This window comes from Salvelinus sp. IW2-2015, linkage group LG18 (assembly GCF_002910315.2).
Source record: "Salvelinus sp. IW2-2015 linkage group LG18, ASM291031v2, whole genome shotgun sequence".
Taxonomy (NCBI): Eukaryota; Metazoa; Chordata; class Actinopteri; order Salmoniformes; family Salmonidae; genus Salvelinus; species Salvelinus sp. IW2-2015.
Window position 1 is genome coordinate 46,447,910 of NC_036858.1, and position 12,884 is coordinate 46,460,793.

Here is a 12,884-nt window from a genome sequence, read left to right on the forward strand (position 1 = left end):
AAGTACGTTCATCTCTAGGACACAGAACGCGTCTCCTTCCTGAGCGGTATGACGGCTGCGTGGTCCCATGGTGTTTATACTTGCGTATTATTGTTTGTACAGATGAACGTGGTACCTTCAGGCGTTTGGAAATTGCTCCCAAGGATGAACCAGACTTGTGGAGGTCTACAATGGTTTTTCTGAGGTCTTGGCTGATTTCTTTTTATTTTCCCATGATGTCAAGCAAAGAGGCACTGCGTTTGAAGGTAGGCCTTGAAATACATCCACATGTACACCTCCAATTGACTCAAATGACGTCAATTAGCCTATCAGAAGCTTCTAAAGCCATGACATCATTTTCTGGAATTTTCCAAGCTGTTTAAAAGGCACAGTCAACTTAGTGTATGTAAACTTCTGACCCACTGGAATTGTGATACAGTGAATWATAAGTGAAATAATCTGTCTGTAAACAATTTTTGGAAAAAGTACTTGTGCCCTGCACGAAGTAGATGTCCTAACCGACTTGCCAAAACTACAGTTTGTTAACAAGAAATGTGTAGTGGTTGAAAATTGAGTTTTAAATGACTCCAATCTAAGTGTATGTAAACTTCCAACTTCAACTGTATATTTTTTTATTTATCCGTTATTTTACCAGATAAGTTGACTGAGAACACGTTCTCATTTACAGCAACGACCTGGGGAATAGTTACAGGGGAGAGGAGGGGGATGAATGAGCCAATTGTAAACTGGTTATTAGGTGACCGTGATGGTTAGAGGGCCAGATTGGGAATTTAGCCAGGACACCGGGGTTAACATCCCTACTCTTACGACAAGTGCCATGAGATCTTTAATGACCTCAGAGAGTCAGGACACCCATTTAACGTCCCATCCGAAAGACGGCACCCTACACAGGGCAGTGTCCTCAATCACTGCCCTGGGGCATTGGGATATTTTTTAGACCAGAGGAAAGAGTGCCTCCTACTGGCCCTCCAACACCACTTCCAGCAGCACCTGGTCTCCCATTCAGAGACTGACCAGGACCAACCCTGCTTAGCTTCAGAAGCAAGCCAGCAGTGGTATGCAGGGTGGTATATAGTGAGCAACATTGAAACATCAAAACATTTGAAACATCAAATCGCAATATCGAATTTCAATACATATGCAATAGCGAGAATTGCAATACATATCGTATCAGCATCTAAGTATCGTGATATCGTATCGTCAGGTCCCTGGTAATTCCCAGCCCTAATTATAAACTAGGAGTGGTTCAAACAACTAGACCCCAGAGCAGGATTCATGACAACTACTGTAGCCAGCAGTGCAGAGGTGAATGTCGGACACTGACCTGTGGGAGGAAGCCGTCTCACTCCACAGCTGCTCAATGCATAGGTCAGGCACTATGGGCTCCATCTCCGGGACCAGCACAGACTCATTGGCCGTGCTGTTGGGCGAGGGCAGGAAGCTGTGCCCTCTGGGGGACGATGAGTGGTACGACATGTTAAACCGTGCCGCGACCGAAAAGGAGGGTGCCGCCATGCCAGGGGAGTGGGACCGGCTACAGACATGTCAGAAGAGCGCAGAAGGATGGTTGGTTATGGTCCATAGTGTGGTGGTTGTAAATGAGTCATGAGCTTTTGAGGGTGAATGTTTGACGGAAACTGTGTATAATCCTGTGGGACGGCAGAGATCCTGTTTACTGTATATGGTATTTACATCCTCTTTGGGTATTTGACTCAAAGCCTGCACTCTGTAGCGTTCCAGGACCACAACTGAGGACCACAACTGAAGACACCTGGTATAAACTCACCTGAGTGCAGCCATGCTGGAGATGCTGGGTGAGTGTGTCCGTGAGTGGAGGCCTGGTGATGAGGTCATCCTGTTTTGGTTGTGCAGGGCGTGGCAATGAAAGGGTGAACCGGGCGAGTCCATCCTGGAGACGTTCCTCAGGTGTGTGGTCAGAAAGCTGGGTGGCATCAGGCCTTGGGGCGTGGCTACCTGCTCCGGACACTTCAGCACTGTGGACTGCTCCTGTGGGACAGAGTTAAAAGGTGAAAGGTTCAACTCAAATGATATACAAGCAACAGATTCTGTTCCAACCCCCCCAGACACAACTCATCAGAAAGCCCCCACCCTATGACCAAACTAGCAATTTAGATCAGTCTGACGTGGTCCTGGTGGTGCGCAAACAAAAAGGGGCAGGGTCCGGGTGCCATTTTCACACAGTTTGGTTGCTATAGTTCGGGTCAGAGTTGGAATATTTGTTACATTGTATTTTTTACCCCCATTTGGTCCAGTTGGTTTCCTTTGTCAAAATGTCAAACTAACTAAAATGCCTAAACAAAACCATGTATACATGCAAGTCATTTATTGGACAAAAATGCTCACCTTAAATCCATCTATGATAGTCTAATCATGGAGTATAACTTGAGTGTCCCAATCGTCACATTTGTTGATCTTCCAACAACATGCACAGTAAATAGGGGAGACCAGGGTGGTTGTTCCATAGGCTGGCTTTCAGAGTACTTAAGGCTCACACACGAACGTGGATCTAGCGTTCGTCTGCCAATCACTCATCGTGCTTTGTTTTAGGGACAACTCGCTGTAGATGTATGACTGCCAACTTTTTTCACGTGATTCTAAAATGTTAAATCAGTGCACACTCGGTTCGCTAATTAGGTTCATAGGTGCTAAGTACACTCAGCCAGAAAACACAATTGCTGTGTCTGAGCTCTTAATCTATTACTCCCAATCTAGAGTGTGCTGTGTAGCCTAATCATAATGTTTAAGACAGAAATGTGCGACTACTTTGCAAGAGGTCATCGACCTGGTCAATTCATGTCAGCAACTCAAATCATTGAGTTTAGGGGAATTAGTGTGTTTTAGAGGTGAAAGTTTTTTTTTTTAAATATATATTATTTTCATTGTTAGGATTTTCTTCACATTTTCAAACAGTCCATTTATAATTTCCAACGGGGCTATACATTTGGGTGAGTTTTTTTCCCCCTCACCCGAGTTGCCTCGTTTCACCGCCAAAAACAAAATTAAACCATCTAGTGTTAAGCGAAATAACACAATGTCAAATACAGGTAGCCTAGTCAAATAATTAACATCCAATCACATTAACCGTTACTCTCTTGCGGGAATTCCACTAACGGTCCATATGTAGCCAAACGTAGCTGCTGCTCATTCCATTTGCGCGAAAATTGATAAATGGTGAAAAAAAAGTAAGGCCATAAAGACACATACCAGCTCTACTAGTAGTACTGCTACTACCAGCAGTACTACACCTGCACCTGTCAACGACACAAGTTCTTCTGCTTCCACGACCACACATCCAATGCTAGCATCAGTAATTCTAAATTTGTTGTTAGCCCAGCTAGCATGGACACTGACAGTTGTGAATCTGACGCAGCCGAAGAGCTACTGCCCCTTTACCCGGTAAAGCACCGAACAGACCGGGACGTTGGACCATCGAAGAGGCGCAAATATGATAACTACATTGATTTGGGGTTTACTTATATTGTGAGTAGTGCCTTTCCTCAGCCACAGTGTGTTATATGTGCAAAAGTACGATCTCACAACTCAATGAAACCTTCACTCTTGCGCAGACATTTAGAAACAAAACATGCCCATTTGAAAAATAAGCCACAGGAGTTTTTTGAGCGAGAATTAAGACAACTTTCAAGTAGTAAGACAAGTATAAAACCAACAGATACCATTAACAAGAAGGGGCTAGAAGTGTCTTATATGGTGAGCTACTGAGTGGCTAGGAGAGGCAAGCCCCATACTATTGTGGAGGACTTAATTCTTCCTGCGGGCTGAGGATATGGCTGGGACAATGCTGGGGGAAAAGGCCAAAAAAACTATACAGACAATGCCTTCATCAAACAACACTGTTTCACGATGCATCAGTGACATGGCAGGAGATGTTTTTTTATTTTTTATTACTGCTTCGCATAAAAGGCAGTGAATTCTATGCGTTACAGCTGGATGAGTCAACAGACGTGGCGGGCCTGGCACAGCTCCTGGTATATGTCCGTTACGTTTATGGGTGGGTCAATTAAGGAAGACATCCTCTTCTGCAAATCACTGGAAACCAGGACAACAGGAGAGGATATTTTTAAAGTACTGGACAGCTTTGTGACATGAAATGGACTCTCGTGGTCAAAATGCGTTGGTATCTGTACTGATGGGGCAAAAGCCATGACAGGGAAACATAGTGGAGTGGTAACGCGCGTGCAAGCAGTTGCTCCCGACAACACTTGGGTACACTGCAGTATCCACCGAGAGGCTCTTGCTGCCAAGGGAATGCCTGACAGCTTGAAAGACGATTTGGACACTACAGTGAAAATGATTAACTTTGTTAAAGCAAGGCCCCTGAACTCTCGTGTATTTTCTGCACTATGCAATGATATGGGCATGTAACGCTTTTACAACATACAGAAGTGCGCTGGTTATCAAGGGGCAAAGTATTGACACATTTCTTTTTAAATTGAGAGACGAGCTTAAAAGTTCTTTACTGACCCATAATTTTCACTTGTCATCATGCAAGCGGTCAGACGAGTTTCACACACGACTGGCCTATCTGGATGATGTTTTTTCATCACCTGAATGATCTGAATCTAGGATTACAGGAACTCTCCGCAACTATATTCAATGTGCAGGACAAAATTGAGGCTATGATTAAGAAGTTGGAGCTCTTCTCTGTCTGCATTAACAAAGACAACACACAGGTCTTTCCATCGTATGATTTTTTTGTGTGCAAATGAACTCAAGCTTACAATGTCAAATGTGATATAGCGAAGCACCTGAGTGAGTTGTGTGCGCAATTACGCAGGTACTTTCCCGAAACGTATGACACAAACAACTGGATTTGTTATCCCTTTCATGCCCTGCCTCCAATCCACTTTAGCGATGTCTGAACAAGAGAGCCGAAAATGCAACAAACTGTTCTGTGAAAATTTAATTTAAATCAGAAGCCACTGCCAGATTTCTGGATTGGGCTGCGCTCAGAGTATCCTGCCTTGGAAAATTGAGCTGTTAAGACACTGATGCCTTTTGCAACCATGACCTATTTGAGAGTGGATTCTCGGCCTTCACTAGCATGAAAACTAAATACAGGCAAAGACCGAGTGGAAAAGGATAATACTGAGACTCTCTCCAATACAACCCAACATCCCAGTTATGTGCATCCTTTCAAGCAACCCTCCTTATTAACCTGTGGTGAGTTATTCACAATTTTCGATTAACAAATATGGTTTTATATGTAAGATGGTTACATAAAGAGCAAAATGATTGATTATTATTACAGTTGAAGTGGGAAGTTTATATACACTTAGGTGGAGTCATTAAAACTTGTTTTTCAACCAATCCACTAACTTCTTGTTAACAAACTGTAGTTTGGCAAGTCGGTTAGGACATCTACTTTGTGCATGACACAAGTAATTTTCCAACAATTGTTTACAGACAGATTATTTCACTTATAATTCACTGTTTCACAATTCCAGTGAATCAGAAGTTTACATACACTAAGTTGACTGTGCCTTTAAACAACTTGGAAAATTCCAGAAAATGATGTCATGCGTTAGAAGCTTCTGATAGGCTAATTGACATCATTTGAGTCAATTGGAGGCGTACCTGTAGATGTATTTCAAGGCCTACTTCAAACCTAGCGCCTCTTTGCTTGACATCATTGGAAAATCAAAAGAAATCAGCCAAGACCTCAGAAAAAAATTGTAGACCTCCACAAGTCTGGTTCATCCTTGGGAGCAATTTCCAAATGCCTGAAGGTACCACGTTCATCTGCACAAACAATAGTACGCAAATATAAACACCATGGGACCACGCAGCCGTCATACCGCTCAGGAAGAGACGTGTTCTGTCTGCTAGAGATGAACGTACTTTGGTGCGAAAAGTGCAAATCAATCCCAGAACAGCAGCAAAAGGACCTTGTGAAGATGCGGAGGAAACAGGTACAAAAGTATTTATATCCACAGTAAAACGAGTCCTATATCGACAAAACCTGAAAGGCCGCTCATCAAGGAAGAAGCCACTGCTCCAAAACCACCATAAAAAAGCCAGACTACGGTTTGCAACTGCACATGGGGACAAAAGTCATACTTTTAGAGAAAATATCCTCTGGTGTGATGAAACAAAAAAGAACTGTTTGGCCATAATGACCATCATTATGTTTGGAGGGAAAAGGGGAGGCTTGCAAGCCGAACACCAACCCAACCGTGAAGCATGGGGGTGGCAGCATCATGTTGTGGGGGTGCTTTGCTGCAGGAGGGACTGCTGCACTTCACAAAATAGATGGCATCATGAGGGTGGAAAATTATGTGGATATATTGAAGCAACATTTCAAGACATCAGTCAGTAAGTTAAAGCTTGGTCGCAAATGGGTCTTCCAAATGGACAATGACCCCAAGCATACTTCCAAAGTTGTGGCAAAATGGCTTAAGGACAACAAAGCAAGGTATTGAAGTGGCTATCACAAAGCCCTGACCTCAATCCTATAGAAAATTTGTGGGCAGAACTGAAAAAGTGTGTGCGAGCAAGGAGGCCTAAAAACCTGACTCAGTTACACCAGCTCTGTCAGGAGGAATGGGCCAAAATTCACCCAACTTATTGTGGGAAGCTTGGGGAAGGCTACCCGAAACGTTTGACCCAAGTTACACAATTTAAAGGCAATGCTACCAAATACTAATTGAGTGTATGTAAACTTCTGACCCACTGGGAGTGATGAAAGAAATAAAAGCTGAAATAAATCATTCTCGTTACTATTATTCTGACATTTCACATTCTAAAAATAAAGTGGTGATCCTAACTGACCTAAGACAGGGAATTTGTACTAGGATTAAATGTCAGGAATTGTGAAAAACTGAGTTTAAATGTATTTGGCTAAGGTGTATGTAAACTTCTGACTTCAACTGTATTTGTGCCCTGGTCCTATAAGAGCTCTTTGTCACTTCCCACGAGCCGAGTTGTGACAAAAACTCACACTCATTATTATGTTTAATAAATGTACCGTATAGTGTGTGGCAGGCTTACAATGATGGCAAAAAAACAACATTTGACCCTGGTGCTAAAAGGGGTATGCAGCTGGAGGTTGAATGTTTTAAGGGGTACGGGACTATAAAAAGTTAAGTAACCACTGGTGTAAGGAAACCAATGTGTCCTTTTGTAATTATCCCTGGCCAAGTCGGACCAATTTAAATCCATCCTTAGGGGTCGTAGATAGGCCTTTGAGTCATCACTCTTGCTATGATGAGGATTATTTACCAATTCCATTGATGCCATGAACATTACATTTTCTATTACTGAAGAACCACAGAGGAAGCAGTAATGGAACAGTAATAACAGTGTTGTTCTTGCATGTTATCTTACATCTGGAGTGACTTTGCGCAGCGCCCACACAGAGTGTATGCACTGCACGGTGTCGTATGTCATGACTATGGAGGGCTCGCAGTTGGAGAAGACGATTTTCATGGTGCTGTCAGAGACGTACTGCACACGTGCAGCCTCGAACAGACCTGCCAGAGACACAGGAGATGAGCAATTAACAAGCCATAATGGGGCCAGCAATTAAGGTACCGGTAGTCAGCTAACAGGGCAGCCAAGGAGTGCAAGAGGGCCAACAATATGCTGGCTCCAACATTCATGTTTCAACATCCATTATAGTTTATTTGTATGGTGGTTTCCGCCGTGCTCTTTGTAAACACAATGTCAAACAAATTGTGACAATTTCTATGTATGCGTGTTTGAGAGTCTCACCTGTAGGCCTGCACACCACTGGGGCAATCTCATCCAGAGGGTGCAGCATGCTGAATACTGTGGGAAGAGGTTCCCTGATAACAGAGAAACAAACAGTGGTATGTTCAAAACAAACTACTGACACACTAGCATGAACCAAAATATATCAGAAACAGCAGGGTGTGTGCATTACAGGTTTCTGCTGTGTACCTGGGAGGACTCTGAGAAGCATCGGGTGCAGAGTTTTTGCGTTCTAACAGCAGACCAAACTTAGTAGGCCACAGATTAGAGACCTGTAAAAGGCGAGAGTCACAGAACTTAATTTCATGAAATTCTATCAAGGTGATGTTGGAGAAAAATTTGATAAACATGATTTGTCAACACTTGAATGGCTCACTAAAGAAACAGGCAGTTTGCATTTTCATAGTATCTCGTGGGAAAAGAGACATGTCCCTATTTACAGTAGAATAATGGTGGAGTCTGACGGCAGCTAGTGAGTCATGTCTTATCAAATACAACTGAACCGATTAAAAAATGTATTTAAAAAAAAAATGCATCCACCAATACAAATCTGGTCTGTAAATGTGGACCCAATCAACATCAGCTAAATTAGCTCCCAAGAAAGCAACGTAATCTACCCTGCATGTCACAACGTAGACTTACGCAATGTTTTCCCCGCAAATCACCAGGAAAACAAAACCAAATTCAAATCATATCAAGTGGACTTCGATGTGAAAAAGAATCACACATAAATGCAGAGGCAGTTAATTGCATGATGGTTTTTTTCATTGTAATCTGAAGCCTCTTGTCAGCTGTCAGTGAGCCAAATCCCCCATTACCATTAGTTAAAAAGACAATGGACTGGTCCTGGAGAATATCAATAACTGTGTAAACAACAATAATTACTGTCCATATCTGCTAGTTCTCCTTAAGGGATTCTAACGAGGAAATTAAAACAGCCAGGACTAGGAGACATATTTTACAAAATGTACAAATAAGGATTTATCTAACAAATGTTCAAAGTAAATCACATTTCATCACAAGTAGTACATCACCAAATTCAACATGTAATGAACACCATGAAACGTCAAATGACAGATCATCCAGCGATGATAGCACACATTTTAGACAATGTAACAGCATACCAATCAGTGATGAGGAACTCACCTGAAAGGGTAGAGGGGAGATAAAGTCCTTCCCTGTCACACTGTGCACATTCACACAGCTGCTCTGGACAATACACACTGTCTGTTCCAAAATCTCCTGCTCTGGAGTACAATAGAGCAAATTAAAACCTCTTCACAATATAACTGAGATATTAAAAAAAATATATATATATATATTTTAAATATACAGTACAAGTCAAAAGTTTGGACACACCTACTCATTCAAGAGCCCAGCAGAAGACCCAGAGCTACTTCTGCTGCAGAGGATAAATTCATTCGAGTTACCAGACTCAGAAATTGCAGCCCAAATAAATGCTTCACAGAGTTGAAGTAAGAGACACATCCCAACACCAACTGCAGAGGGGACTGCGTGAATCAGGCCTTCATGGTCCAATTGCTGCAAAGAAGCCACTACTAAAGGACACCAATAAGAAAAAGAGACTTGCTTGGGCCAAGAAACACGAGCAATGGACATTAGACCGGTGGAAATCTGTCCTTTGGTCTGATGAGGCCAAATTATAGATTTTATGAGACGCAGAGTAGGTTAACGGATAATCTCTGCATGTGTGGTTTCCACCGAGGCTGTGTAAGGGCTATTTCACCAAGAAGGAGAGTAATGCATCAGATTACCTGGCCTCCACAATCACCCGACCTCAACCCAATTAAGATGGTTTGGGATGAATTGGACCGCAGAGTGAAGGAAAAGCAGCCAACAAGTGCTTATCATATGTGGGAAATCCTTCAAGACTGTTGGAAAAGCATTCCAGGTGAAGCTGGTTGAGTGTGCAAAGCTGTCATCAAGGCAAAGTGTGGCTACTTTGAAAAATCTCAAATATATTTTGATTTGTTTCACACTTTTTGGGTTACTACATGATTCCATGTGTTATTTTGATGTCTTCACTATTATTATACAATGTAGAAAATAGTCGATATAAAGAAACGCCATTGAATGAGTAGGTGTGTCCAAAATTTTGACTGGTACTGTACATCAATGAGCTCTAGAATTTAATGTAAATAAATTGTGACGATGAGGATGTGGCATCGGCCTACTTACCATCTTTCTTATTTTGTGGAATACCAAAGTTACACCATAATGCCTGAAAAGGGAGGGAGAGAGATATTATTGGATATACATCCTGAAAAAAAAGTATTTATTGATAAGCTGACTAAAATCTTAATGTTGACGATGACAACAGACATGCCATATAATGTACACACAGAGTATGTAGGTATGCATGTATGTTTAATATGACATGTTTAGTTTGATCTGGTGATTTTGATTACCTGTTGTACTGGACTGTCCACGGTAAAAGCTTTGTAGACATGGGAGGCTTGACTCTTGCTCCCTTTGCTCCATATGACCATGTTTCCTGCTGCATAGAGCTCCTCATCATACTCCATCTCATCACTGTCCACACTGGAACCCTTTCTCAGCAACCAGCATTCCTGCAAACAGACACACAATAGTGAAAACAATCTCCTTACTCGGCTTATGTATCAAACAGAACCAGCACACAATAGAAAGCGCTTTAAAGAAAAGTATGCACCTGAAACCATAAGCCGAGGAAGGAGATCTTATTTGAACCAAAGCAAGGAAGCTATCTGGCAAACATGTTATTTATCCTAGATATAGCTATACATATTTATCAGTAGCACCCTGTAAATGTGAGAGAAGATGACCAAGAGTTTCCCCCCAGTCTTACCCTCTTCTTCTCCTGTAGAGTGACCTCCTGGAGAGAGCCCACCAGACCGGCTGCTCCATCTGAGGACCAGAGCTCAGAGGCTGGCTGCAACTGCCGGAGCTGCAGGTTCACAGCGTTTGGGTGGTTCTTGCAGTGCTCACGGCCAAACGGGCCAAACGACTGCAATTCCCCTGCGGCTATCATTGTGGCTCTCTCTTCATAGACGTTCGACATGAGTTCCAGATATCAGCATTATTTCTGAGCGAGAGACAGAGAGAGATAGTGTATGTTACAGCATGAAGTCAAATACATTATAAACATCTGACAGTACATCACTTAGCGATATCCTGTTACACTTCACCTGTAGAATGCTGTGAAATACTTCGAAAATCCAATGAGACCAGTGATGAGGCAGAGTGTTCACCAGACTGAAGGGATGCTCAGGTCTGGAAACTTGAGTGAATTGACATGACAACATGTTGGTCAGAGTCAATAAGTTATACTAACGTTAGTTGGGCAGCTCATTGTGAATTGTTTATTTTGGTAGCCAACTCAACTGCTAACTTAGATAGAACATGCTCAACGGAAGACACGTAGCTAACTATAACAACTTACTAATTATAGCTAGATAACTATTAAAATACTACAGCTAGCAATAGCCTTAAAGATATAGTAATTATAATAATAATATAATAATTGTAGCTAGCTACTGTCCGTGGTCATCATTATTTTTGTTGTATCATGACTTAAGCTAACTAGCTAGCAAGCAATTGGCTTGAAGCTAGGCCAGCCGGTTAACTATTTCAGTAGCAAAACGTTCAGCATGAAAGACTCACGTTATAACAGATTGCTAATATTAGCTGGACACATTGCGTAAACTTCAAGTACACATATAAATAACGTTGAGTGTCGCATCTTTGTGTCTGGCTAACTAGCTAGCAACCATGTTTAGATTAGCATACTGTCATACATGCAGTGTCTAGCTGGCTAGCTAACGTTAGCTAGCTAGCATGCTACCGTGGCACAGGCGCGAACCTGATAATAAGGAATAGTCTGGCTCTTGTCTTGGAGTCCTTGTCTTTTCTTTATATGACTCTTCCTGGAGTACCACTTAGTCAGTATTGTCAACATAAAAACACCTTAAAGCAACACATAAAATAAGAATATAGCTAGCTACATCAGTTTTTCAAATGTGCGCGGACATCTTGCTGTCCCGAGATTCTTCTCCTCACTTTATCAACCAATCAAGTACGAAGGAGGAAAGTGACGTGTCAAGTGGTTATATTTCCATATTTATATTTTCAGCAATAGATACATTGTAGCCAGAGAGAATGTACAAAGTAAATTAAGTCTGTTTGACTATGGAACATACACTATATATACAAAAGTATGTGGACACCCCTTCAAATGAGTGGATTCGGCTATTTCAGCCACACCCGTTGCTGACAGGCATATAAAATCGAGCACACAGCCATGCAATCTCCATAGACAAACATTGGTAGTAGAATGGCCTTACTGAAGAGCTAACTGACTTTCAACGTGACACCATCATAGGAGGCCACCTTTTATTTTATTTATTTACCCTTTATTTAAATTTTTGCCTTAAATGACATACCCAAATTTAACTGCCTGTAGCTCAAATCCAGAAGCAAAGATATGCGTACTCTTGATACCATTTGAAAGGAAACACTGAAGTTTGTGGAAATGTGAAATTAATGTAGGAGAATATAACACATTATATCTCGTAAAAGATAATACAAAGAAAAAAACATGCGTTTTTTTGTACCATCATCTTTGAAACGCAAGAGAAAGGCCATAATGTATTATTCCAGCACAGGAGAAATTTAGATTTTGCACACTAGATGACAGCAGTGTATGTGCAAAGTTTTAGACTGATCCAATGAACCATTGCATACATGTTCAAAATGTTGTATCAAGATTGCCCAAATGTGCCTAATTGGTTTGTTAATACATAATTGTGCACTCTCCTCAAACAATATCATGGTATTATTTCACTGTAATAGCTACTGTAAATTGTACAGTGCAGTTAGATTAACAAGAATTTAAGCTTTCTCCCCATATCAGATTTGTCTATGTCCTGGGATTTTTTTTTTTTTACTTACAACCTCATGCTAATCACATTAGCCTACGTTAGCTCAACTATCTGGCGGGGGGACACCGATCCCGTAGAGATTTTAATATAGGCCATGCCCAAATTCTTATATTTGTCTCCATTATTTTACATTGTGATTGATGTTCACAAATGCAGGTGACATAGGGACTAGAGACGGATGTGCCTGATCAA

At 41.7% G+C, this 12,884-nt stretch overlaps 1 protein-coding gene across 2 annotated transcripts in view; it reads right to left on the bottom strand.

The window, feature by feature from the left end:
* The window catches only part of anapc1 (anaphase promoting complex subunit 1), a 59,346-nt gene extending 48,316 nt beyond the window's left edge, over positions 1-11,030 (bottom strand). For both annotated transcript variants that reach the window (XM_024007432.2, XM_024007431.2), the window contains exons 1-10: positions 10,941-11,030; positions 10,601-10,837; positions 10,182-10,343; positions 9,952-9,994; positions 8,899-8,999; positions 7,942-8,024; positions 7,753-7,826; positions 7,366-7,511; positions 1,787-2,007; positions 1,325-1,534 (exon numbers count right to left, since the gene is read on the bottom strand). In XM_024007432.2, the coding sequence (XP_023863200.1) occupies positions 1,325-1,534; positions 1,787-2,007; positions 7,366-7,511; positions 7,753-7,826; positions 7,942-8,024; positions 8,899-8,999; positions 9,952-9,994; positions 10,182-10,343; positions 10,601-10,813 (1,253 nt within the window). In that variant the 5' untranslated portion in view covers positions 10,814-10,837; positions 10,941-11,030. The remainder of the gene's footprint in view (positions 1-1,324; positions 1,535-1,786; positions 2,008-7,365; positions 7,512-7,752; positions 7,827-7,941; positions 8,025-8,898; positions 9,000-9,951; positions 9,995-10,181; positions 10,344-10,600; positions 10,838-10,940) is intronic.
* Between the last annotated feature and the right edge of the window lie 1,854 nt (positions 11,031-12,884).